We start from the raw sequence: 27,271 nt of genomic DNA, 5'->3' as shown, positions 1-27,271 counted from the left end.
AGATTTGCTCATGTGAATATCTGTTGAGTGTTTACAAGTTCACTTTCCTCCAACCATTTTTGTTCCCAACCATGGGAGAAGTTTTACTTCTGCCCTTATGAGGAGTACAGTTCCAACCTTTTTCATTATGGAAAACGACAAAAGAAGAGCTGGTTAAAAAAATCCCTAAAACATGAAAGTTAGTAGGTTTGCACAGATTCACATGGGCATTCCATCCCTGGAACTATTGCTCACTGCTACTTCTGGCCCCAGAATGTGATATGTGGAAAGGTGGCAAAAGGAAATTGATAGTATTCAAACTCTACTATTGTATGAGCCCTGGCATAATCAGAGAGGCAATTATCAGTGCTAATATATAATGAAATTGCTGCCATAATGTGTTGCTGCACTAATTGACACCAAAGGGACAAGTGGATTTTTTTTACAGGACAAGTAGATTTAGGACACAGCCTGTCCCATGGGCAAGTAGATATTTTGTTAAATTCCACAACCCTGAACTGAAATGGAAAGTATATTTAAAAAGGCATTACTCAATGGGAAATTCATTATAGTACATTATGAAACCTATATTAGCTAATGCACTGCAGAGGTGTGTGTGTAACCAGAGAGCTATAGAACTAAGGGCCTGATTTAGAGTTTGTTGGACGGGTTACTCCGTCACAAACATGACAAATAGCCTGTCTGCCTTATTATAATCCCCATAGTATAGAATAGGATTGTAATACTGGGGACTGGATATCTGCCATGTTTGTGACAGAGAATTCCCCTCTGCTGACTTCTAAATCAGGCCATAAGTCTTGATTGGTGCAGTGGAGAAAAATGACTTGTGTATTTTTAGTGCCACGGGGTCACAGCCTGTGACAGAAAGCACAGTGAATATGTAATTCATTATTTTGAACTTGTATTACATACAGTATAAGATAGTTACAAAATGCGCAAAATGTTTAAGATAAAATGATGCTTCTAAAATATAGATTTTTGTCATACCCATACGTAATGCTGTTTTTTTCCCTTTACTGTCCCTTCAACACTTCCAGATGTAGTAAGCGTGATATAAATACAATTACAGTTAAAAGCACGTGCTTCACAGCCCAATTGTTAACCCTTGGTACTACCATTCAAAAAGAATAAAGCTTTGTCATCACAAAGATTTGAGTGATTAGATCAACTAAAGCCAGTACCGGCTCCAAAGCATCCTTTACATTTGCAGATTAACTCGTAGCACACATTTGCATTTCTTTCAGACAAGCAGGCACCCTGGCAGGAAAACTTATTTAGCTCTGCATGGCTTCGGATTCACCACACAGGAAACTTACCAAATGGCACTTCAGCTGAGGCATTTAAACTGTCGGAATTACTCGACCTGGGACGGTTGTCATTTAACAGAAAGTAGGGGAACAATGTTTCATAAATCATAAAAGTAGGGGCACGTTGTGCCCCTCCAATTTCGACCACTGAGAAGAAGGGCTGAGGGATAGCAGAATGAAGTCCTTGGTGGATTGTAGATGGTGGGGCTAGGTGTTCAGGGAACTAGCAGGCCGAGGGCCAGCAGTAGGAGGGACCTGAGTGTAAGGAGGACAAGGTGCTAAGGAACAGGAGAAGGAAGGGACTGCATATCATGGACGCAAATAGTTGTGGTTCAATAGAAGGAGGTGCTGGTGGGTCAGGATGTGTCTCAATGTGATGGGAAAGAGGTACTGAGGGTCTGGAGAAAAAGAGGGTTGGGGCCAGGAAAAGGAGGGATCATGTGCTAGAAAAGAGGAAGGGTCTCAGGGGTGTGGAATTTATTAAAATATCTACTTGTCCAGGGGACAGGTTGCTTCTCAAATCTACTTGTCCTGTAAAAAGATCTACTTGTCCCTTTGGTGCCATGTAGTGTGGCGACAAATTATGGCAGCAATTAATAGCCTCTCTGATTATGCCAGGGCTACTACCATAGTAGGGCTTGAATACTTGCAGTTTCAATCCCTACTGTAGAAATTTCCTTATTTTGCCACCTTTCTGCAGATCTGCATACTGGGGCTGTAGGAAGCAGTAAGCAATAGTTCCAGGGCTGGAATGCCTTTGAGTCTGCAAACCTACTAACCTGCATGTTTTAAAGATTTTTACCAGCTTCTCTCTAATATTTTCCCATAATAAGAAAGGTTGGACATTTACTCCTGACAATGGCAGAATTAGAACTTCTTCCAGGGTTGGGAAGAAAGTGGCTGGAGGGAAAATGAACTTGCAAATGCTCAATAGATTTTCACATGAGCAAATCTACACATCGTATTTACCCACGCTAAAATACAATTCACAAATATTTTATAGGGGTACGACATATACCATGGGTGCACTTTTGTGACTTTCTTTAAGAATTTGGGGCCACAAGTAGGTAGGTTCAGATTTGTGACCTGCAAATTGCGAGTCGCAAATCCGAATGTAGGATGGTGTCCTTGACACCATCTGTGATTCGCAAGGGCTTCGCAAATGCCCACATCATGAATAATCATGAGGTGGGTCGCAATTTGCGACCCCCTCACGAATGGTGGCCTGCTGGAGACAGCAGACCACCATGTCTGTGACTGCTTTTCAATAAAGCAGTTTTTTTTGTAATGCAGCCCGTTTTCCTTAAAGGAAAACGAGATGCATAACAAAAATGAAACGTTTTCGTTTCATTTTTTCAGAGCAGGCAGTGGTCCACAGGCCCACTGCTTGCTCTGAAAAAATGTTTACAGTGATATTCACAATGGGAAAGGGGTCCCATGGGGATCCCTTCCCTTTTGCGAAAGTGTTAGCACCCATTTGAAATGGGTGCAAACTGCGATTGGTTTGTCCCCGCGTTCGCGGTCACAAAACAATCCTACATTGCACTGCGAGTTGCAATTAGGAAGGGAACACCCCTTACTAATTGCGAGTCACAAACCCGTTTTGTGATTCGGTAACCAGGTTACTGAAACTCAAAACTGGGTTTGTGCATCGCAATGTGCTTTTTGCACATCGCAAACAGCGAAAGTCGCTGTTTGCGACATGCAAAAAGCTACCTACATGTGGGTCTTGGTCCCTAATTAGGTCTGGTGTTAACAAAGACATTTTGTTTTTATTAAACTTCTATTTCTCTCTCTTTCGGCTGGCTTTACTGTGAGTGATCGCATTCTGCTCTTCCACAACGAGCATATTGACACACAAAGTAGTTTTGTTCAGTGTCAGGAACTACAGTGGCAATCAGTGACGTAACGAAACTGGAGGGTGCCCCTTTGCAAAGAACATGGAGGAGCCCCCTCTCCAGACTCACTGAGGACAGGTGCAGTGCTGACGGGGCCCCCTGGAGGGCGGCTGCAGGGCCTTTGTTATGCCGCTGGTGGCAACGTGTGCTTTAAGAGTTCAAAAACTTTTTGGGGGGGTTTTGCCAATGTTTGTTACAATGTTGAGGGCCTGGTAGCTCCCACAACAATAAAGTGTTACAAAAGCCATGTCAAAACAAGACACGCATTGATGAAACTAAAAGACTTATAAAAATATGTCAGATCAGTTGGCTTTGTCAGTGTTTGTTTATTTTCATGCTTCCCATAATCGTGTTGAAAATGGTTACACTGATTTTCCATTAGAAATATTTTTGGGAAATACTAGCATGCATCAACACATTTTACTAAATGACACTTCATTTGCATATAATCAGAGAGCATTCTGGGAGCATTATACTTAGCCTCTTAGCCTAAACGTTTCAAACATGTGTGTACACGGTTTTTTTGTTTTGTACTGGAACCAACGTCAGTAGTGAAGTGTGACCTTAAAACATTTATTTACAGCACGCACCATAATAATGAAGGCTTTCAAATAATGAACCATAAATACAAGTTCGAACAGCATTATCCTTTGGAAACACATTACCTCAACTGCAGAGAGTTCAACTCTCCGTAAACAGGCAGTAAACAGGCAGCCAAAGGGTTTGTGCTGCAGGGGGTTGGGCCTACTTGTCCCAAGGACAAAGTAAACATAAAAACTTGTTGCCCTTGACCCCAAACAAGATGTCCCGGGCGTTGGGCGATAGGAATTCCACATCCCTGGGTCTGTGATGGTCATGAACAGGAGGGGGTTGAGGATAAATAGGAGGAGGGTCTGGAGAAGGAGGGGAGTCTGGTCAATCCTTCTACCACTATCTCTCTGCTTATTATCTGGGGCCTGCTAAATGTCTTATTGACTACATAGGTGAGTGGTAAATAGTTCCTAGACCTTTAGTTCTGTCTTTATATGTTCAAAGCTTGTTGAGCACCTGTATTGCAAATTATTGATTATGTGCAGTTCACTGGAATTATGCGATTCTGCAACTGGGATGCTGCTCTTATAATTATGGAATTGCTGCCTAATCCATCATCTGCTGTATATATTGCAGATTTAAGCAAAAACTAGTTTCTAGCCCAAGTGGATCAAAAGTTACCACTACTGTTGTGACACGTGTTTCTGTCCAGTGGAAGGCTCATCGCTAAGGTTGACTGATCGGTCACCTTCTAGTTGCTTATTGCTGTATTTGAACTACTACTAATAAAGAGTAACTTTTACCCAAACAGTGTTATTGTGTCAAAATGACAAAATAATGAAGTAATACTATTATGTAAGTTATACTAATACCACATTACGCTGCATAACGTGCTTTCTTTTGCTGCAACATTTTGTCAACCCTGCTGCATAATTGAGCTTTTCCCTGTCACTTAATTCCAGTGGCTCTGATTATGTGTCTTTCGACTCCATGTACCATGTTTCATTTTTTTCTTCCCATTCACTTCACATCCCTTCTCTCTTTTCCCTACAGGAAAGCAGCTGGATGGCATTTGGTGAGTGTAGTCTAAGGGTGCTCCTTTATCTGGAAGGGGGTGGGGACTACCTTCCTTGCCCTGACCCACAGTTATATACAATGTCCTTTAGCCCCCTCCTACTGTTTCAGAGACCTGCACTCATCTTTCTGTCTCCTAGCCCCTCTAGGACCCAAATAATGATTTAAACAATACATTACTGTATCTACAGGGAGTGGTATAGTGTTGCATCCAAGACTTAATATTCTTGGACCTGAACCACCCACCCCAGTGTTGCATGCATAGATGGATTTGTCTACCCAGACACCTTTTGCCCCAAAGGCTTATTACTCAAATGACTGATCTTTTCATTTGGCCTTTGGTTATCCCCTTGCACACTATAGTGTTATATTCCAATACATATAGTATTCACAGACCCTCTCTCCTTTGCATTCCTAGGCACAGTGGTGTAGTGGTGTATGAGGATGAGTACTTCTACGGCAGCGGGGGCATCACCAGCTGCCCCCCGGTAAGTTTATTCTACTCTGCCAAGCTACCGTTCTCTTCCTGTCAGTAACATACGTGTCTGACCATGTGATGCCTTTTATCTTTCTGCAGAATGGATGTTTCTGCAATCTGTTCATATGTTGTCTTGTACCTCTCAGGTTGTGTGCTATAGGAATGTTCATACAGTTTTTCACTCTGACATTTCATATATTACTTTCTTTCTCTGCAGGGAGGTACGTTGTTGGGGCCTCCTGACTCTGTGGTGGATTTGGGGTGCACAGAAGTGACCGAAGACCTGTTCATGGAGTACCTTGCATCCTTAGGAGAGTCCATGTTCTGGTGAGTTCTTTTCTACAGCCATTGTACATGTTTGGGACCAGATAACCTTTTTTCAGAGAATTGATTCACCAGAGTCCATCCTGATAAAAATGAAAAATAAAAATTGCACTTTTGTAGAATAATGTGAATTACAATATGTAAAACAAGGCAAAAGATACAGGAACTGCAACCTACGTGTAAACTCCCACAAGACCAGACAAGCAACTTTGACCCTCAACACTACCAGTGGCACCCATGAGCATGTTCATGCCTGGATTAATATGCAGTTACTGACAGGCTTTTTGGCATGCAAATGCCTTGTGATGTTGGACAGCCACTCCACACTTGCTAAGTGGCCAGCTAAGATGTAACTAAGTGAACCACGTCACCTTGTCAGTAGGTTGTCAGACAGATCTTTAGACACCATCATGCTTCTCTTCCTGGCAAATGTATTTAGCTGGACAGATTTTCATTGGACCCTCTTCACACGCTTTACACCTCATGCCGGACAGTCTTTACCGATCAGAAGCTGCACTTAGTCCCCTTTTCTGCCTTCCCAATATTCACTGTCTAAGCCGGCCATGTCAGCTCACTTTTATTATTAACTTAGATGTTTGACGCATGTGTTTCTGTAGGTACACAAGTTTAGCATATTCCTGCCATTTGATGTTGGGAGTGCTTCAGTCCACTCCATAAGGGGGGGGGGGGGGGAAGCTCCTTCCGAAAACACCAACCCAGATGGAGGCAAATACCGCATCACATGAGCAACTCTACTCTTATTAAAGTCAGCCCCTGAGTTACCACCAGCAGGGCAGCACAGGGTACATACAGTACAGTCTTTTACAGAGGTAACAAACAACAAGGCTAGGGGGAAAGGTGGCTCCATCAATGGAGATGCTACCTCCATGCAGTGACTTACACCACCTCCTTACTGACCTCACATGATTATCAGGGGAGAATACTTAACTTCCTATCTCGCAGGGGGGAAATCACGTCAGATGGGTAGATCCTAGGTTCAACAAAGTTATTGTATTGAACTATGTGCAACCTCCCTGCCCCAAACATTCTGCCCTGTACATACACACACTCAGCAAGAAACACTTCTCCCTCCTTCAGGAGGAAGTGCACTGCTGTAGGACAGTACCCTCTTTCTTGGCATGGTTACCCCCTTTTCTGCCTGATGTCTGTGTGTTTGACTGTGTTCACTGGGATCCTGCTAACCATGACCCCAGTGATTATGCTCTTTCTCCCAAAACTCTGTATTTCATCCCACAATTGGCATATTGGTACTCCCATGTAAGCCCCTAGTATATGGTACCTAGGTACCCAGTGCATTGGGATTCCAGGGGATCCCTATGGGCTGCAGCAGTTATTCTGCCACCCATAGGGAGCCCATACAAAGGGTTCTGCAGCCCTGCCATTGCAGACTGTGTGAACCGGGTTCATGCACCCGTTTTCACTATAGGTCACTACACCAGGGCACTATAAGTCACCCCTATGGCAGGCCCTCTCAGCCCAGAGGGCAGGGTGCAGTTATCTGTATGTGAGGGTACCCCTTCACTAGCAGAGGTGCCCCCCACAAACTCCAGACCCACTTTACTGGACTTTATGAGTGCAGGAACACCATTTTATGCATGTACTGGACATAGGTCACTACCTATGTCCATCGACACAATGATAACTCCGAACCTAGGCACATTTGGTATCAAACATGTTGGATTCATACCCCAATATTTTAGCAACTATTGGTTGTATGATTCTATGCGCTCTGGGTGCTCCTTAGAAGACCCCCAGTATTGCTCCTAAGCCTTCTGAGGTTTTCCAGGCAGCCCAAGCTGCTTCCACCTCAGACAGGTTTCTGCCCTCCTGTTGCTTGAACAGCTCAAGCCCAGAAAGGCAGAACAAAGGATTTCCTTTGGGAGAGGGGTGTTACACCCTCTCTCTTTGGAAATAGGTGTTACATGGCTTGGAAGGGGTAGCCTCCCCAAGCTACTGGTATGCTTTGAAGGGCACATTGGAGCCCTCTGTGCATAAACCAGTCTACACCGGTTCAGGGACCTTCAGTCCCTGCTCTGGCATGAAACTGGACAATGGAAATGGAAGTGACTAATCCCCTGTCCATCACCACCCCAGGGGTGGTGCCCAGAGCTTCTCCAGAGGGTCCCTGGGTTTTGCATCTTGAATCCAAAGTTGGCAGGGATCTCTGGGGGCATCTGAGTGGTCAGGCCAGGCAGGTGACGTCAAAGCCCCTCCCAATAGGTGGTCACCCAGCTAGGCGACCAATCCCCCTTTCAGGGCTTTTTAGGGTCTCTCCTTTGGGTGGTTCCTCAGATTTTGGTTTGAAAACTTCCAGCAGGATTCCTCTGCATCCCTTACTTCAACTTCTGACCAAAGAAACTGCATCTGGACTCTTCAGGGACCGACAACCTGCCACAAAGACGAAGACTTCACCTGCAACATTGTTTCTCTGGCTCCTCCAGCTTCTGCAACATTTTCCCGGCCATGCATCCTCCGAGGACAGCCTGTCTTCAGTCTGCACAGGGAAGAAGAGGGAATCTCCCTTGGAGTTACTCCTCTGCATCTGCAGGCACCAACAGCAACGACGACCGGCTGTTTGGGTCCCCTCTCCTGCTGGGCTGCGTGGATCCTGCAAAACGGGTGGTGGTTGGAAGTTGCCAGACGGTCCTTTCTGCCAACTGTCCAACTTGGGTGGAGGTAAGCCCTTGCCTGCCCGCATAGGAGAGTACCCTCGTGCACCGCATCCTTTGCACCTGCCAAGGCTTGTTGCCATTTCTTCCAAGGGGTCTTCAGTATTCGTGAAGCTCCAGCCCCCAGCACTCCTTCCTGCGATGCACAGCTCCCTGAGTGACTCTCCTGCGGCGTGGGGCTCCTTTTCATAGTGCTGCATGGGCTCCTTTTGCAACTTCTGTGACCCCGTCCTTTGGGACCCCCGTGTGTGCTGCCTGTGCTTCTTTGGGCTCTCTGTGACACTGAGGGCCAACACTGCCCCCCCCCCCCCCCCGGGTTGATTCCGCCTGGGGCTTGCTGGTCCCCAGCAGCACCATTTCTGCCAGCCGCGAGGTTTGGCTGAGCCAAGCCTTGTTGGTGGAATCCAGACACGCAAACCTGACTGCAATCTTCCTTCGGCGTGGGACATCACCTGCATCCTCCAGGAACTCGACTTCGACTCCAGGGCTGCAGTGCTGCCTTTCTTCCTTACTGTTAAGCAGCTCATGCAATCCTCTGCTTGGTGGGTAGGGGCTCTTGCCCCCACTGGACTCTGCTGTGTCTTCTGGACTTGGTCACCTCTCTCCACAGGTCTTCCTCTTCAGAAATCCACTGTTGGTTTCTTGCAGTCATCTCGGAGTTTTGCAATTCTCTTCTTTTCTTCTGAGTGTTCTGGGGAAATTCTAGTAAATTACTCCTGCTTTCCTGGTTGCTGGGGAGTGTTGTGGTACTTACCTTTGTGCTTTACTGGTACCCCCAGCGACCCTCTACACACGCCACTTACCTGGGAGGGGCTGACACTCTTGCATTCCATTTTTTTAGTATATGGTTTGTGCTCCCCCAAGTCCACTATTCTCTATTATGTTACACTGTTTTCTAACTATTCTTATGCCTATTTCTGACAACTAGTGTATATCTTGTGTATTATTTACCTCCTAAGGGAGTATTGCCCCCGTAGTATTTTGGTGTTGTGTTACCATAATAAAGTATCTTTTATTTTTGTAATAATACTGAGTGTATTCTTTTATGTGTGTAAGTGCTGTGAGACTACAGTGGTATTGCATGAGCTTTGCATGTTTCCTAGATAAGCCTTGGCTGCTCATCCACAGCTACCTCTAGAGAGCCTGGCTTCTAGACACTGCCTACAGTACACTAATAGGGAATACCTGGTATAAGGTGTAAGTACCTTAGGTACCCACCACACACGGCCAGCATCCTACAACTGCACACCCTCCAACAGAAGGGTACTATAGACAGAGGGCCACCGAAACACCAAGGGAATTGCTTGTACTCTTTCTGCTTTCTAATCCCCATGAAGAACGGCTCCCTCTAAACGATCCTCTATCTCAGACCCTTCAACCGATATACATTTTCACATGACAGCCCTGCAGGCCGTCAGGTGCCCACAGTCCATGGGTAATGCCCTTTTTTTTTTGGACAAACTTTTCATTGATTTTCCAGCCGAGGTGAATTGGTAACACTCATCAAGCATAACAACACTGCACATTGACATTTTGACAATAATCATCTTGTAGGTAGGACTAAAATATTTGTGGAATCCATGCTAGCCTTGACCTTCCTCACTCCCTCATCCAGCTCCTTCCTTCCTTGTTGACTTCCTATACCTTTGTTAGACCATTGGGTGTCTGGGCAGGATTCCAGGTGTATACCCCTTGCTTCTGCCCACCCCTTCCATATCTTAGTGTTTTTGTTAGGCACCCTCTCGCCTTGTATATGGGACCTTCCATGCCCATACAAAAGTCCATGCCTTTATCCTAAAGCCTCAACCGATCGGGCTGCCAGCAGTGCAATTCCAGCAGGATTCCTCTGCATCCCTTACTTCAACTTCTGACCAAAGAAACTGCATCTGGACTCTTCAGGGACCGACAACCTGCCACAAAGACGAAGGCTTCACCTGTAACATTGTTTCTCTGGCTCCTCCAGCTTCTGCAACATTTTCCCGGCCATGCATCCTCCGAGGACAGCCTGTCTTCAGTCTGCACAGGGAAGAAGAGGGAATCTCCCTTGGAGTTACTCCTCTGCATCTGCAGGCACCAACAGCAACGACGACCGGCTGTTTGGGTCAGGCTTATTGCCTACACATAGTACCTCTCCCGCTGCTTCCCTTCGTGGTAAGGAAACTCAGGTAAATATCTCTTGCTGTCAGTCTAGTAGTGCCAACCTAGGTCTGACAGACTTTGTACTCCACTCTCCTGGAGATGTCCCACAACCATCACTAGAGGCTTCCACTTAAACCAGACCTTACAAGCATCCAGATCCGGATCAGCTCAGCTTTGCAATTTGTATCTGAAATCCTAGATTTCTAGTACCTCACCCTTCTTCAAGAATGTTTGTCTAGGCTAAAGGAAGCCCAGCGGCCTACAACATCGGTGTGTTATGTGGCAGAATAGAAGAGGTTCTTTGACTGATTATCCAAAAACCAGGACCCGCTAAGGCCTGTGGTCTAGGATGTCATTTTTTTACCTTTTGCACTTGCAGAAAGCAGGCCTTGCCTACACTTCTCACCACCTAGAGACACAGCTTATTCACAAAACAGGGAACACTCGTTCCTCTTCAGAATTCCCATGGTCAATTCCTTCATGGAGGACCTCAAGTGGGTGATACTCTAAGAATATTTCCTGTTGCTGTGTGGACTCTCAGTGTAATCCTCACCAGACTCATGAGACCAAACCTTGAACCTGTACATTCATGTGCCCTTCAGTTCCTTTCCTGGAAGGTGGCCTTCTTCGTGCCCATTACATCGCTTAGGCATATTAGCAAGCTGTAGGCTATATAAGCTGTTCATCCATTTGTCTGGGCTGTTCTTTGAACCAGTCCTGAGTTCCACCCTAAAGTGGAGTTACTCTTCAACCTTAACCCAACCATAGAGTTCTGTTTTCTTGCCACAACAGGATTTCACTGCAGAGAGAGCACTCAACACACTGAATGTCAAAAGGGCTCCCATAGTACATAAACAGAACCAGGCCTTTTCTGTAACTTGGACCCACCCTTTGTGTCCTTTTTAATAAAGAGCTTTTATTGATTTTAAGATAAACAAGAAAAGGAAATACAAATGGAAATAGCATGTGTAGGAAGTTGGCTCTGTATGTACTATTTCAAAGTACGAAATAGCATGCACAGAGGTTCCCCTTAGAGGTAAGATAGTGGCAAAAAGAGATAAGTCTAATGCTCTATTTTGTGGTAGTGTGGTCGAGCAGTAGGCTTATCAGAGGGTAGTGTTAAGCATTTGTTGGACACACACACAGGCAATAAATGAGGAACACACACTCAAAGGCTTACTCCAGGCCAATAGGTTTTATATAGAAAAATATATTTTCTTAGTTTATTTTAAGAACCACAGGTTCAAGATTTACAAGTAATACTTCAAATGAAAGGTATTTCACTCAGGTATCTTAGGAACTTTGAATCAACACAATATCATGTATAGTTTTGGCAAAAATGGCATTAAGCTATTTTAAAATTGGACACAGTGCAAAATTCAACAGTTCCTGGGGGAGGTAAGTATTTGTTAGTTTTCCAGGCAAGTAAAGCACTTACAGGGTTCAAAGTTGGGTCCAAGGTAGCCCACCGTTGGGGGTTCAGGGCAACCCCAAAGTTACCACACCAGCAGCTCAAGGCCGGTCAGGTGCAGAGGTCAAAGTGGTGCCCAAAACGCATAGGCCTCAATGGAGAAGGGGTTGCCCCGGTTCCAGTCTGCGAGCAGGTAAGTACCCGCGACTTCGGAGGGCAGATCAGGGGGGTTTTGTAGGGCACCGGAGGATACACAAGTCAGCACAAAAAGTACACCCTCAGCGGCAAAGCGGCGGCCGGGTGCAGAGTGAAAACAGGTGTTGGGTTCGCAATAGGTTTCAATGGGAGACCCAGGGGTCTCTTCAGCGAAGCAGGCAGGCAAGGTGGGGGGGGCTCCTCGGGGTAGCCACCACCTGGGCAAGGGAGAGGGCCACCTGGGGGTCGCTTCTGCACTGGAGGTCGGATCCTTCAGGTCCTGGGGGTTGCGGGTGCAGTGGGTTTCCCAGGCGTCGGGTTCTTTGAAGCAGGCAGTCGCGGTCAGGGGGAGCCTCTGGATTCCCTCTGCAGGCGTTGCTGTGGTGGCTCGGGGGGCCAACTCTGGCTACTCACGGGCTCGCAGTCGCCGGGGAGTCTTCAGCAACACAAAAGGATGATGGACGGAGTGCTGAACAATGCAAACACTCACCCCCAGTCACAGATCTGGGTTTAATCCATCGTTCTTTTGCTCACCATGCCACCCCAGTTTGTACCCAGCCATATGCAAATCAGTCTTGACCCTGTTCCTCATGGGAACAGTCCAGCCCGAACTGCCAAGCCAGGTACTCACTGGACCAGAAACAAGCATCTTGGGACCGGTTTCAGGGTTTCACCCTTCATCAGCCAGGCTAGCTTGAATCCAGTGGTTCAGTGAGCACGGGACCCACGTCTGGGCATACCCTTCCCACTTAGGGCAACTTTAGCAACTGCTACTACGTGATGACATGAATCCACACTGGTCCGGGTGTACCAGTGATGGGGGCGCAACCTTCAACCCGGTGGCGAGTACAGTCGATAGCACTTTGATCTCGATGTTCAGGAGAGAGATAGGTCTATACGCTGAGCGGTTACGTGACGGAGGTTGGGTCTTCGGGATCACCACTATTGTGGCTTGGTCAATCCCGGAAGGGAAACAGCCATTCTTCTCGGCTTCGTCATACATATTGAGCAGGTGAGGGCTCAGAATATCCCCGCATCTGTTGTAAAGTTCCGACGGGAAGCCATCTGGGCCGGGTGTTTCGCCCGATGACAAGCTGGATATTACCGCTGTGATTTCAGAAAGCGTTATGGTTTCATCCAGGTTCTCCCTGGTCGCTTGTGAGATTTTAGGAAGGACGATGTCGTCCAAGAGGGGAGACTCCCTCTCAGCCAGGGGGCGGGGGCACTCCGCATACAACTGGACATAGTAAGAGGCAAAACTCTTAGCGGTTTCACTAGGTGTCCTCGCAAGTGAGCCCGCCTCGTCCGCAATTTCAGGAATAATTCTGTCGGCTAGTGGACGCGAGGCCAGCCAGTGTAGGAGTTTGCCGTTCTTGTCCCCCCAACCGTACACACGGGCCACTGACGCTCTCCAGGAATGTTTCGCAGATTCCAGTACTAACTGCCTTATCTTCTCTCTGACCATGGTAAGGCGCCTCAGAACGGATGCTGATGCGGCTGTGGTGTCTAGTCGCTCAAGGTATGACTCCCTGGCCTCAAGCTTCTCCACCTGTGAGTCACGGGCACGTTCCCGGATGCGAACAAGGTGTTTGGCATAACCTCTGAGTGAGGCTTTACATGCAGCCCAGATCGTGCCTGGGGATTGTACGGACCCTAAGTTCTGGTCAAAGTATTGGGTGAGATGGTCCCCAATCTCGAGGGTGTATTCATCTTCTTGTAGGTGCCACACGTTCATGTGCCATGTTGGACGCTGGGTCGTGTCAACACCCCCCAGTCGGATTCGTACTGGAGAGTGGTCCGGATCGAGTGGTGGATATAGACCCAGAGACGTCGAGTCTGGGGTCCAGGACGGAGTTAAAATCCCCTCCTATTAGTGTCGTTCCCTGGGGAAGGTCTGTCAACACCTGGCGTAGCGTAAGTAGAAAGGTGTCAAACCCAGCAGGGGGGGCATAAGCACACACGACATTGAACGGTAGTCTGTGTAGTGTTCCGGTCACCACCACAAATCTACCCTGTGGGTCTGATTGCGTGGCTGTGACCACTATGGGCAGCGCGCGGTGGAATAGGATGGCCACCCCGCTAGAGCCCCTTGAGAATCCTGCATGGTAAACCTTATCGTAGCCCCCGCGCGCCAGAGGACATTTAGTGCCGAGCAGATGAGTCTCCTGTAACAGAGCCATTGAGTGGGCATACCTGCGCAAGGTGCTAAACACTGCGTACCTCTTGATTTTGTTCAGTAGACCGTTTACATTCCATGAAAGAACCTGTGTCAGTGAGGGAACTGTGTGCATAGTGTTAGTGTAATGAGATGTCGGGAACCCGCCCGGGGACCCAGAGGCGAACATTCTAAACGAGAAGGATCAATGTGCCAGGTGCAACAAAGGAACTTATCAAAACAACTTTACTAAACCCTAATGAAACTTTTGTACCCCCCAACATCCCCCCACCCCATACTTCTACCCAGGATGCATCGGTCGCCCAAGTAACCAACCGGGGTGTCACAGTCAGATGAACTGTCACTAAATGGAGTGGTGGACCCCTCCTTTCCGTCGGATCAGTTGCAATCGGCTAACGGTAGCCAAACCTTAGGTAATGCTAGAATTTACAACGTTGTGTTGTGTATGTGTCCCTGCTCCGATTTGTACGGGTCAGTGCCAAGTGTGGTAATTCCCCCCTAGTATGTCAAAACCCAATGTGTGAGTCCGTGTTAGCCAAGTGTAGGGGACTGGCTCAAACGATCCCCCTCCAGCCCCCGCTCCAGGGCCCAGGCCCCCAGGGCATCCCCGTGGTCTCCACCCGCCTGGGAGTCCAGATTAGACTCATTATCTTCCTTCGCCGGGGTGTTGGCGCTCCTCTGCCTCCCAATTCTGGACCTTGTACGTTTCCGACCTCTTCGTGTGTCTAATCGGGGACTGGGTCCATCCCCCGGGGCCCCCCAGGCGGGCCAGGGGGACCCCTTCGGCTCCCAGTACCTTCTTCTATAAGCCAGTCCCATGCCTCCTCAGGCGACTCAAAAAAGTGTGCCTTGCCGGCCAGGATAACTTTTAGGCGTGCGGGGAAGAGGAGCATGTAGGGAAGTTGCATCGCTCTGAGTTTTTGTTTTACTTGTTCGTATGACCGACGCCGGGTCTGGACCTCGCGGGTATAGTCAGGGAAGATCAGAATTTTGTGGTTGTCCCAAAGGAGGTCGGGGGAGTGCCTGGCCTCTCTAAGAATAGTGTCACGGTCTTTAGAGTTGAAAAAGCGCGCAATCATAGGTCTCCTAGTCCCACCCGGTGGGGGCCATGGGCCCAGGGCCCTGTGTGCCTGTTCAATTGCAAACCATGGTGAGAGGGTGTGCTCTGGCATCCAGGACTTGACACGCCCCCCCTTTGTGTCCTTTTTAAAGCCTAAGCGAGGACATCTCATCTCCAAAGCAGACCTAGCTAGGTGGATTGCCAAGAGTATCCAGACCTTCTATCATAAAACAAAAAGGGTTCTTTTTACTTGCTCTTCCCAGGGCACACACCACACACAATAAAGGAGCCACCATGGCCTTCTTAGGAATCCACTCCCAATAGTGGATATCTGCAAGACAACTACCTGGTTAACACCACACATCTTTGCAACGCACTAATATGTGAACATCTTAGTGCGCCAGTAGGCCATAGTCAGTCAGATGGTGTTAAAGACCTTGTTCCAGACCTCTGCCACATCCACACACTAGCTCCCGCTTTTGTAGGGCACTTCTTTACAGTCTGTGCTAAGCGTATGCATCTACAGCCACACATACTATGAATGGAAAATGCCACTTACCTTGTAAGAATCTGTTTGTAGCGGGTAATGCTGTAGATTCACATGTCTGCCCTCTTCCCTGGAAGTTTGTGTCTTTTTCAGATCTCTCGCTTTATTCTTTTCGCAGACATTGCACTTCACGCATCTAACTTGTGTTTACACCCCATTAATACTCTCACCTTTTTGCATGAAAAACAATCTAATATGGAGTTGGTGACCATGCACAATGCATATTAAGAGGAGGAGTCAGACCATATCTGGTGACTCAACAGACTTTTGAAAAAAAAAAACAGACTGCAAACGTAGTAAGGAGTGTTGGAGCCATCTTTACATTCTGACCCCCAGTCGAAGGATAGGAAAGGCAGTGAAAAAGCCACAAATAAGCAAACCGCGATTTGTAGCTGCTGGCCCAGTTGCTGGGCTGCGCACTCCACTGCCAGTGCCCAGTGACAGAGAGGACCAATCTCGAAGTTTATATAATGCCAAGAATTTTCACTGCACTCCACGAGGTACCCAAGGAGTCTTGTTCACCGTGAACAAGACTCCTTGGGGAGTTGAAACGCGTTGGTGGTCATTACTATAATAAAAAACACGTTACTGGTCCCTCGTGGAGTGTGGTGAAAATTCTTGGCATTATTATATATATATATATATATATATATATATATATATATATATATATATATATATATATATATATATGTATATATGTTCGATGGCATGTGTAGCTGCAGATACACATGCTTTGCACATCCCGCCATCTAGTGTTGGGCTCGGAGTGTTACAAGTTGTTTTTCTTCGAAGAAGTCTTTCGAGTCACGAGATCAAGGGACTCCTCCCCTTTCGGCTCCATTGCGCATGGGCGTCGACTCCATCTTAGATTGTTGTTTTTTCCGCCATCGGTCCGTGTTTCGGGTCGGAAAGTTAGTTAGAATCTCGGAAAAATCGTCGGTATTGTTTGCGTTCGGTATCGGGTTAGTTACAACAGATCGACACCGACTTTTGAAGAGCTCCGGTGGCCCTTCGGGGATTTTTCGATTTCCCCCGTCGGGGCCTGGTCAGCCCGGCCACGTGTCTCTTCAAGGCTGATGGAACGGACCCCATTTCGCTTCTGCCCAAAATGTCACAACAAGTATCCGCATACAGATCAGCATCTGGTCTGTAACTTGTGTTTGTCTCCAGAGCACAAAGAAGATACTTGTGAAGCCTGTCGAGCGTTTTGGTCGAGGAAGACATTAAGAGACCGAAGAGCGAGAAGACTGCAGATGGCGTCGGCGAGGAGGAAGAAGAAACCTTCTCCATTCAGGAATCGGACTCAGACGAGCTTGATCCCGAAGAAACGCCGAAAAACCGTGAGTAAGACGTCGAAACATAAAACTCACGAGAAGACCACAAAAGTCCAGGGGACGCCACCGCCAACAGGCCATGGCTTAACCCGAAAAATAGGTGACCGATCATCGGCACCGAAAAAGGGCACGCTTGTGTCGAAGTCATCCGACTCCGGTCGAGATACCGGCACACAGCAATCTCGGGCCCGAGACAGTGGCTCCGAGCAAGTTCGGCACCAAGACAGTGGCACCGAAATGGGTCGGCACCGGGACACGACGACGCCGAAAATAAAGAAGGTTTCCTCTGAGCCCAAAAAGGCTACCGAAAAGGTTTCGATTCCGAAACATCCAGCCTCGGAACCGAAAACAGGTTCCTACACAGAGGAACAGGGATTGTCCTAAAAAATGCAAGGACATAAGTTCGGAGAAGAACTTGAATCAATGGAGCCAGACTACTCTTTTTTTTTTTTTTTTTTTTCAAATATATTTTTATTAACTGTTTGCTGTTTTACATATGTAGGTCTGTTTACTGTAACATTTTGTCCTTATGGTACATTTCTGCTCACTGAGCCGCAACTCTGTTATACTTTACTTGCGATGCGTGTTACAATTACTTGTACATTTCAATTATATTATAATATAATACTTATACATCAGTATTTCCAATTCTAAATCAGATCGCTTTTATGTTGTCAGTACTTTCAGAACCCCTTGTTACCTCTTGGATATTGTGACCTAATAACAGACTTAACTCAACTTCAAACTTTGAATAAACTTATTGGCTTAAGTGGGTGGATCTGCTTAATTTCTTAATGGGGCAATTGTCAGGGCATTACTTGTTATGTAGGGTTGGCCTGTGCTTCCCACCCCTCCGTCCTCTATCATTTTACTTATTGTGTCCTGTCCCCCCGCTCTCTCACTCTCCGCGTCTGGCTCGGAGGGGCGCCTAGTATTCCTCCTGTCATAGTTACGGGGACCTTCCCCCACGATCCTATCCGCTGGCCATTTCAATTAGTTCATCCCACCCCCTCAGGTGCTTTTGGTCTCTTCGTTAGGTCGTCCCAGTTTGTCACTAGGTTTTCCCACTCCGAGGCGAGATCATCCTGGAATAAGCTAGTGCTCTGTTCCACTCGTATTCAGACAGATCCCGCCCAATTGTCTTCACCCATTTTTCTCTTAGGGAATGCAGGGGGTCCACTGCTGCTTCTATTTGGGCCTGGTATATTTTTGCAATCAAGTGAGATTCCTCTCCTGCTGTCAACAGGAGGTTCAACACCCCGTGAATCGTGGGTTCCGCGTTGATCGTGTCCCAATGCTCTTTCAGGGTGTGCACCAACCTCCTGAAGAGTAAAAATTGTCCTTGTGGCACTCCCCCCCCCCCCCCCCCCCGCCACATCAGCGAAGCTCCTCAGCACCCCCTCCTTGAATAGCCCCCCCCACTGTCACTATCCCTGCTCTCGTCCATGGTCCCAATCCCAGCCCCCCTCGCTCCCCCACTCCCGGGTCCAGAGCGACGGCCGCCAGCGGCAGAGCGGGAGAGTACGGTGGCCCCACCCCAGTCCTTTTCTCGCACCGTTTCCAGCATTTCATCGCCACATTGCACATTATGTTGTCTCTTATGGGGGCAATCTTCCTGCCCACCATACTTGCTGCTATCCGAGCTGTGTCTATTACTCCGTGCGCGGTAGCTAGGTCCAGCCGTCCCCTGCCCGCTAGCCAGCCGGCCACCCATTGTAGCTGGGATGCCAAGTAATAAGCCTCGAAGTCAGGAGCACCCAGCCCCCCCAAGTGTGTCGGTCTACAGATGGTCGAAAGCGCTGTTCTCCTGCGACCCTCATCCCATATCAGCTCTCTAAGCAGAGCATTCAGCTCTCTGAACCATGCAGAGGGGACCTGTAGCGGTAAGTTAGCAAAGTAGTAAAGGAGGCGCTGAAGCATGATCATTTTTGAGAGCGCCACTCTGGCCATTATTGTTAGCTTCAATGATCTCCAGAACCCCACCGAGGCGCGCAGGGATCTGAGTGTCCTGCCAATATTCCCGTCTCGAAGGTCGTTCAATTCGTGAAATATCTGTATGCCCAGGTATTTAAAAGTCCGCGGGGCCCAGTTTATATCCGCTGGGCACGCATCAGGGCGCATGCCGTCTGACAGCACCGGGAATACAAATGTTTTCCTCCGGTTAAGTCGGAGACCAGATATGTCTCCGAAGTCTTCCAGTGTCCCCAGTGCCCACGTGAGTCCGCTTGTCCCGTCTCACAGGTAGATAAGTATATCATCAGCATACAGAGAAACAATATGCTCATCCGGACCCCACGCAATTCCCCTACCCATGCCTTCACATCGCAGCCGTGAGGCCAGGGGCTCAATTGCCAGAGCAAACAGCAGTGGCGACAAGGGGCAGCCCTGCCTAGTTCCCCGGTATACTGGGTATGCACTAGAAATCGTCCTTCCGGTCTTAACTCTTGCTAGTGGGGATGAGTACAACAGATCCACCCATTTCACCCATTCCTCCCCCAGCCCCATTTTAAGCATCACAGTTCTTAAGTAGTCCCACCTGATAGAATCGAAGGCCTTCTCGAAGTCCACCGCGAGCAAGACCCCGCCGTCGGCCTCAGGTTCTTAGGCATGTGCAGAACCGTAAAAACCTGTCTTAAGTTCAGGGAGGTATTACGGCCGGGGACAAAACCGTTCTGGTCAGCGTGCACTAGCTTGGTCATAAGGGGGAGTAGCCGAGCAGCCATGATCTTGCTAAGAATTTTGAAGTCGCTGTTTAGCATTGATAAAGGCCTAAAGTCCGCCACCGAAGCTTCCCTGTCTTTTGTCTTGGGGAGTGGCACCACCAAGGCTTCCCGCAGTGTGCACGGTAGCTCTCCTTGTTTTAGTGCCTCCGCATACATCTCCATCAGTTGGGGAGCCAGCAGTGATCTGTATTTTTTATAAAAATCCATGGGGAGGCCGTCTGTTCCTGGAGTCTTTCCAGGTGCTAACTGTGCTATTGCTTCGTTTACTTCTTCTACCGACACTGGACCCCCCAAGCCGTCTCTCTCCTCTGCACTCAGTGTAGGCAGTGGAGTTTGTAGTAAGTAATTATCAAAGACCTCCGTCCGCAGCTCACTGGGTTTCCCGTACAACTGCGTGTAGTATTCCCTGAATGGGTCATTTATGGGGCCCGGTCTGAGTCTGCCCGATCCCTCCCCATCTAGTACACATGTGACCGGCTCACCCTGCCCCCCTGGGTGGACCAGCCATGCCAGCAGCCTTCCCGATCTGCCCTCCTCCGCCTGCAAGGATGCTATGTATTTTTGCCTATCATGACATCTGAGCTGCTCTTCAATACGGGAGTGTTCTCTGCGGGCACGGCTGTATTCTCCATTCTCCTGGACTGCCTTCCCCTGTCTCAACTCCCCATCATGCATATCCTTCTCTAGGGCTTCCAGTTCCTTTTCTAGCGTGCGCCTCACCCCCACTGACTGCCCCAAACAGAAGCCCCTCGTCAACACCTTGAGTGCCTCCCACTCCAAGGCCCTAGATGGGGTGGACCCACTGTTCGTCTCAATGTATTCTGCTAGGTGACAGTGCAGGGCCTCTCTGTACGCCTGGTCCTCAAGTGCTGAGGGGGACAGTCTCCATGATGGTATGGGGGGTCTATCTTCCGACAACCTCATCGTTATTAGCAAGGGATTGTGGTCAGACAAGGTGCGGGCTAAATATTCCGAGCGTGTCATGTTATTCATCAGGCCTGCAGTACAAACTACCCTGTCAATTCTAGTGTGCACCCGGTGAAGACCCGAGTAGTAAGAGTAATCCCTAGTAGTTGAGTGATGCACTCGCCAGACATCCGACAACCCCCACGTGTCCAACCACTCGCCTAATCTTTTGGCTGTTCTAATTGTAGCTGCCCCTTGTAGAGGTGGGGTGGATCTGTCCATGTTTGTGTCTATCACTGCATTAAAATCACCTCCCAGTAATAGTTCTCCGGCGTGTTGGCGTGTGAGGTGTCTCGATAGGCCCGATATGAAGGGTACCTGGTCTTGGTTGGGGGCGTAAATGCAGCTCAAGACCATTGGTATACCATGTAGCCTCCCCTCTAATATCACGAATCTTCCCTCTCGGTCTATGTTAGAAGAAATCATTGTGAAGGGGACCCCCGCTCTGATCCATATTAATAGACCTCTTGCATAGGCTGAGTATTCTGATGCAAACACCTGCCCCCTCCACCTGCGTCTTAGCTTCTCTCCCTCTCCAGGCGCCAGGTGAGTCTCCTGCAGTAGTGCCACCTGTACACCCCTTCTCTTTAAATAGGAGAGTATTTTGTGCCTTTTAGCTGGTGTACCCATTCCCCTAACGTTCCAGGTCAAGAGATTGTAATCTGCCATTTTGTGATTTCAGACTGGTAACATTGTCCCCGGCCCTCCCAAGCCTCAGAGTTGTATTTCCACATATTCATGACTTTGCCGCAAACTAATTCCGCCACCCACTGTGCCATATTAACTTTTAACTGTGTATCCCAACTCCCGATCCCCAGGGCGCCTCTAAGCCTGTAGGTTGCCCAGCTAATTGTGCAACAGTGCAACTTGTTTAGTCTCTTAACAGCAGTACTCGCCATTTTGGATAGGCGAGATTCTGGTCCGGGGGGTGGCCAAGTCCCGAGGGGCCGTTAGTTCCCATGACACGCTCTATCTCCGGCGCCCACCGCAGGTCCATGTTAGCCGAGTTCGTCAGCCGTTTGTGGTGTTACCTTCGGGGCCCGGGCTGAGAGTTCCAGGTCTCCCGCAGAGGACACCAGCTTGTCATCCGTTTCATCCCCAGAGCCTTCCTGGGGGGATGCCTCGCCACCCATGCGTGCTGCTGCTTCCAGTGCTTCCTTCCTTCCTTTCTCCTTCTGTGTTTGCGTAGGTGCCAGTCGTCTGCGGTCTCTGGATTTCCTTCCCTTCGGAGCTCGGTGAGCCCTGCCCCCATTCGCGCCCTCTCCTGCTGGCCCTCCCGCCCGTGAACTGTGTGACTCCAGCCATTCCCACGCCTCTTCAGGGGATTGGAGGAACGTTGTCTTCCCTTCCAGCATTACCCTTAACCTGGCTGGGTAGAGTAGCGAGTACTGGATTGCTTCATCCCTTAGGGCTCTCTTGACTGTCATAAATGAAGCTCGCTTATTTTGCACCTCCAGGGTGAAGTCCGGGAATAGTGTCACCTCCCCGTTTGCGACTTTGAACGGGCCCGACTCCCTGGCCCTCTGCAGGAGGGTGTCCCTGTCTCTGTGGTGTAACAATTTAGCTATCACTGCCCGGGGGGGCCTGCCCGGAGCAAGGGGTCTCGCCGGCACTCGATGCGCCCGCTCCAGCGTGTAGAAAGGAGTCAGGCGCCCGGGCGCCACTGTTGTGCTGAACCACTTCTCCAGAAATTCAACCATGTTCACCCCCTCGGCCCCCTCCGGGAGGCCCACTACGCGTACATTGCTCCTTCTGTTCCTACCTTCCGCGTCTTCAGCTCTCTTTTCGAGGCGCGTCAATCTGTCAACCAGGGAGGTCACTTCGGCCGCCAAGTCTTTCTGTTTTGGTGCAATGTCCGCCAGTGCAGTTTCTGCTTCTTTAACTCTGTCCACCAATTTGTGGTGGTCCGCGCTCAGTAGGCTCACCTCAACCGCGACCTGGCTTATCTCCCGCGGCAGCGTTGCTTTTGTGTCCTCAATCGCTCCGAGTATTTTATCTAGAGTATCCTGGACTTTGAGCTGCATGTGGTCCTGCGTGCCCGATCCCCCGCTCTCAGCCGGAGCCGCAGTGTCCATGGTTCTGGTCTTGCGGCGGCTCTTGGGGGACATCAGACTGGCTGCCGGCCTTGCCCTAGGGGCCCCAGCAGTGGCCCCAACGATGTTTATAGTTCCACTCCAGGGCGTCACTTCCACTCACCATAAGCGGTACCTTTTTTGTTCCTGGTTGATCCTCAGCTGGGCCCCTGCACTCCGTCCAGACCCGCTGTTTTCGGGCCACGGCGCCGGGGGGTCTTTACGCCGACTTTTCCTGTTTAGCCGCTAGCTTCTCCAGTTCTTGGCCCTTTGGCACGTCGTGGGCTCACGTCTGTCTCCCCTCTTCGCGGCTCCGCTTTGCGTCCCACTTGGCTTCCTTATTGCACCAATAACATTTCTGGGCACCCTGTTTCACCCCTCTGGGGCTAATCCCCCTTGTACTGTTTCCTGCCCTACTCGTTTAGGGGTCTCCGGCCCTCTAGGGCGCCCGAGGGAATCCACAAGTCCATCCACTGGTCCTTCCACGTTCCGCTCACCCCCAGGGCGTGATCCGCCACTCACCGGTTCCACAGGCTGTTCCTCTTGCCCAGTTGATTTGATCCTGTCAGTTGGATCCTCCCGCCCCGGGCTCCAAGTCCGCCCCCAGGGGGCTCAGGCAGGCGCGGTCCCGGGCCACTCTTCTCTGGCACCCTACCCCAAGGGGCCACCAGTCGCACTGCGAACTCACCGATGTCTACAGGGGTTCACCAGGGTCCTCTTTCCTCTAATCATTTCACCTCTTCGGAGTTTGCCGGGGCCCCGAGCTCCACCTCCAGTCAAGCGGCCTCATGGCCAGCTCCCGGGTCGCACCGTCACCCCGGTGTCGCGCTGCTCCTACTCTCTCTATCGGCCACTCGTCGTCCCCACTCTTCTTCTCTGGGGTCATGCTCTTGTCTAAGAGCAGCGCCTCAAAGCGTGTCCACTATTGGGCCACCGGGCCCCAACCGGCGACCCCGCCGCAGCGGGGGGGACTCCCTTGGCCTCCCCCGCTGCCCTCGGGCCGATCGCCCTCGTGCCGCCTCGGCCCTCAGTTCCGCCCGATGCCACAAACCTCGTTCGTAGGCCGGCCCCCGTATTCATCTGGGGCCGACCGCTTCTAGGAGCATTGCCCTGCCCCACCCCGATTAGACGCGGTCACTCTTGGGCTCTCGGGCCCCCTCCGGAACCCGCGCCGCCACGGGGAGACCCGTCCGGGGTCCCCCGCCTCTCCACTCGGTCTGCCCTCACGCCGCTTCGGGCCTCGACCCAGCGCGAGGCCGCGGCTTCGGCCGCGCTCCCAGGCCTCCGGGCCCCGAGCCCAACAGCTGGCCGGTTTCGCCCCCCGGCACTCTCCGTGGTTGCCGGAAGGGTCCGCGCCCTCTTGGCCACTTCCTCCTGCCCAGTCCCTCCGCTCGGACCTCGGCAGGCCCGGAGAGGGCACGATTTCAAGCACTTTCTCGCTGGCCCCTCAGGAGCGAGAAGTTCAGGCGTGCGCCATCTCCGGGTCCTTGGCCACGCCCCCCGGAGCCAGACTACACTCAAAGGAGGCTCCACATTCAAAAGGACACAGGGAAGAATAGCACTCTTCCCCCAAATAAAATGAAAAGAAGACTTGCCTTTCAAGAAAAGGACAAGCAGCCAAAGGCAAAGGTGGCAAGACAAAGAACTCTGCCACCATCTCCACCACCATCAATGCACACATCACCGGTAGCCACTCCACCACTGATGCAATCCCCGACTCATACTGCAATGAGTCAAGATGATCCCGACGCATGGGACCTTTATGATGCTCCTGTATCAGATAACAGCCCAGACTGTTACCCTGCGAGGCCGTCGCCACCTGAAGACAGTACATCCTAAACGCAGGTGGTCTCAAGGGCAGCTGCTTTCCATAACGTCACCTTGCATTCAGAACCAATTGAGGATGACTTTTTGTTTAATACACTATCCTCCACTCATAGCCAATACCAAAGCTTACCTATGCTCCCTGGAATGCTAAAACACTCCAAACAAATATTTGTGGAGAAGAAGTACAAGTACAAGCCACTGCCAACAGACCCTGTTTATATTACGCAGCAATTAACACCAGACTCTGTGGTTGTTGGGGCAGCTCGCAAGAGAGCAAACTCTCATACCTCGGGAGACGCTCCACCTCCAGACAAGGAGAGTCGCAAATTCGATGCTGCGGGGAAAAGGGTTGCAGCACAAGCAGCAAACCAATGGCGCATTGCCAACTCACAAGCACTTCTGGCAAGATACGATAGAGCTCATTGGGACGAAATGCAGCATTTCATAGAACACTTACCCAAAGAGTTCCAGAAAACGGCACAACAAGTGGTGGAAGAAGGACAAAGTATCTCAAATAATCAGATACGGTCAGCAATGGATGCAGCAGATACAGCTGCAAGGACAGTAAATACTGCAATAACAATAAGGAGACACGCATGGTTGCGTACGTCATGATTCAAGCCGGAAATACAACAAGCCGTGCTGAATATGCCCTTTAATGAACAGCAGTTGTTTGGGCCGGAGGTGGACACTGCTATTGAGAAGCTCAAAAAAGACTCTGATACGGCAAAAGCCATGGGCGCACTCTACTCCCCACAGAGCAGAAGCACATTTCTCAAAACATAATTTAGGGGAGGGTTTCGAGGTCAACCTACAGAAGCCACAACCTCACAAGCAAGGCCCACTTATCAAAGCCAATATCAGCGGGGAAGTTTTCGGGGGCAATATAGAGGGGGACAATTCCAAAAGAATAGAGGGAAGTTCCAAAGCCCCAAAACTCCTCAAAACAAGCAGTGACTTCCAAGTCACACATCCCCAACACGTAACACGTGTGGGGGGGAGACTAAGCAATTTTTACAAACATTGGGAGGAGATAACATCAGACACTTGGGTACTGGCAATTATCCAGCATGGTTATTGCACAGAATTTCTCAAATTCCCTCCAAACGTCCCACCGAAAACACACAATATGTCAAAACAACATATAGATCTTCTAGGACTAGAGGTCCAGGCATTGCTACAGAAAGGAGCACTAGAATTAGTACCAATCCAACAGAAAGGAACAGGAGTTTACTCTCTGTACTTTCTCATACCCAAAAAGGACAAAACACTAAGACCTATATTAGATCTAAGAACATTAAATACCTACATCAAATCAGACCACTTTCACATGGTGACATTACAAGACGTAATCCCACTGCTCAAACAACAAGACTACATGGCAACACTAGACCTCAAGGATGCATATTTCCATATACCAATACATCCTTCACACAGAAAGTACCTAAGATTTGTATTCCAAAGGGTACACTACCAATTCAAAGTGTTGCCATTCGGAATAACTACTGCGCCAAGAGTCTTTACAAAATGCCTGGCGGTAGTAGCTGCGCATATCAGAAGGCAGCAAATACATGTGTTCCCATACCTAGACGATTGGTTAATCAAAACCAACACACTAAAACGGTGTTCACAACACACAAAGTACGTCATAGAAACCCTACACAAACTAGGTTTCTCAATCAACTACACAAAATTACACCTTCAGCCGTGTCAAAAACAGCAATACTTAGGGGCAACCATTGACACAGCAAGAGCGATTGCCACGCCAAGTCCACAAAGAGTACAAGCATTTCACAATGTAATACAGGTCATATATCCAAACCAAAGGATACAAGTCAAAATAGTAATGAAACTACTAGGCATGATGTCCTCATGCATAGCCATTGTCCCAAACGCAAGATTGCACATGCGGCCCTTACAACAGTGCCTAGCATCACAATGGTCACAGGCACAGGGTCAACTTCTAGATCTAGTGTTGATAGACCGCCAAACATACACCTCGCTTCAATGGTGGAACAATATAAATTTAAATCAAGGGCGGCCTTTTCAAGACCCAGTGCCTCAATACGTAATAACTACAGATGCCTCCATGATAGGGTGGGGAGCACACCTCAATCAACACAGTATTCAGGGGCAATGGGACTCTCAGCAAAAACAGTTTCACATAAATCACTTAGAACTACTGGCAGCATTTCTAGCATTGAAAGCTTTTCAACCTATAATAAGCCACAAACACACTCTTGTCAAAACAGACAACATGACAACAATGTATTACCTAAACAAACAGGGAGGAACACACTCAACACAGTTGTGTCTCCTGACACAGAAAATATGGCATTGGGCGATACACAACCACATTCGCCTAATAGCACAGTTAATTCCAGGGATTCAGAATCAATTAGCAGACAATCTCTCTCGGGATCACCAACAGATCCACGAATGGGAGATTCACCCCCAAGTACTACACACTTACTACCACAAATAGACCTGTTTGCAACCAAAGAAAACGCAAAATG

The 27,271-nt window shown here is 49.2% G+C and overlaps 1 protein-coding gene across 2 annotated transcripts in view; it reads left to right on the top strand.

The window, feature by feature from the left end:
* DESI1 (desumoylating isopeptidase 1) overlaps positions 1 to 27,271 on the top strand; it is a 64,572-nt gene that overhangs the window by 2,279 nt on the left and 35,022 nt on the right. For both annotated transcript variants that reach the window (XM_069231260.1, XM_069231261.1), the window contains exons 2-4: positions 4,790 to 4,811; positions 5,229 to 5,298; positions 5,506 to 5,615. In XM_069231260.1, the coding sequence (XP_069087361.1) occupies positions 4,790 to 4,811; positions 5,229 to 5,298; positions 5,506 to 5,615 (202 nt within the window). The remainder of the gene's footprint in view (positions 1 to 4,789; positions 4,812 to 5,228; positions 5,299 to 5,505; positions 5,616 to 27,271) is intronic.

Source organism: Pleurodeles waltl, chromosome 4_2, assembly GCF_031143425.1.
Source record: "Pleurodeles waltl isolate 20211129_DDA chromosome 4_2, aPleWal1.hap1.20221129, whole genome shotgun sequence".
NCBI lineage: Eukaryota > Metazoa > Chordata > Amphibia > Caudata > Salamandridae > Pleurodeles > Pleurodeles waltl.
This window is presented reverse-complemented; position numbering and strand designations above follow the sequence as displayed.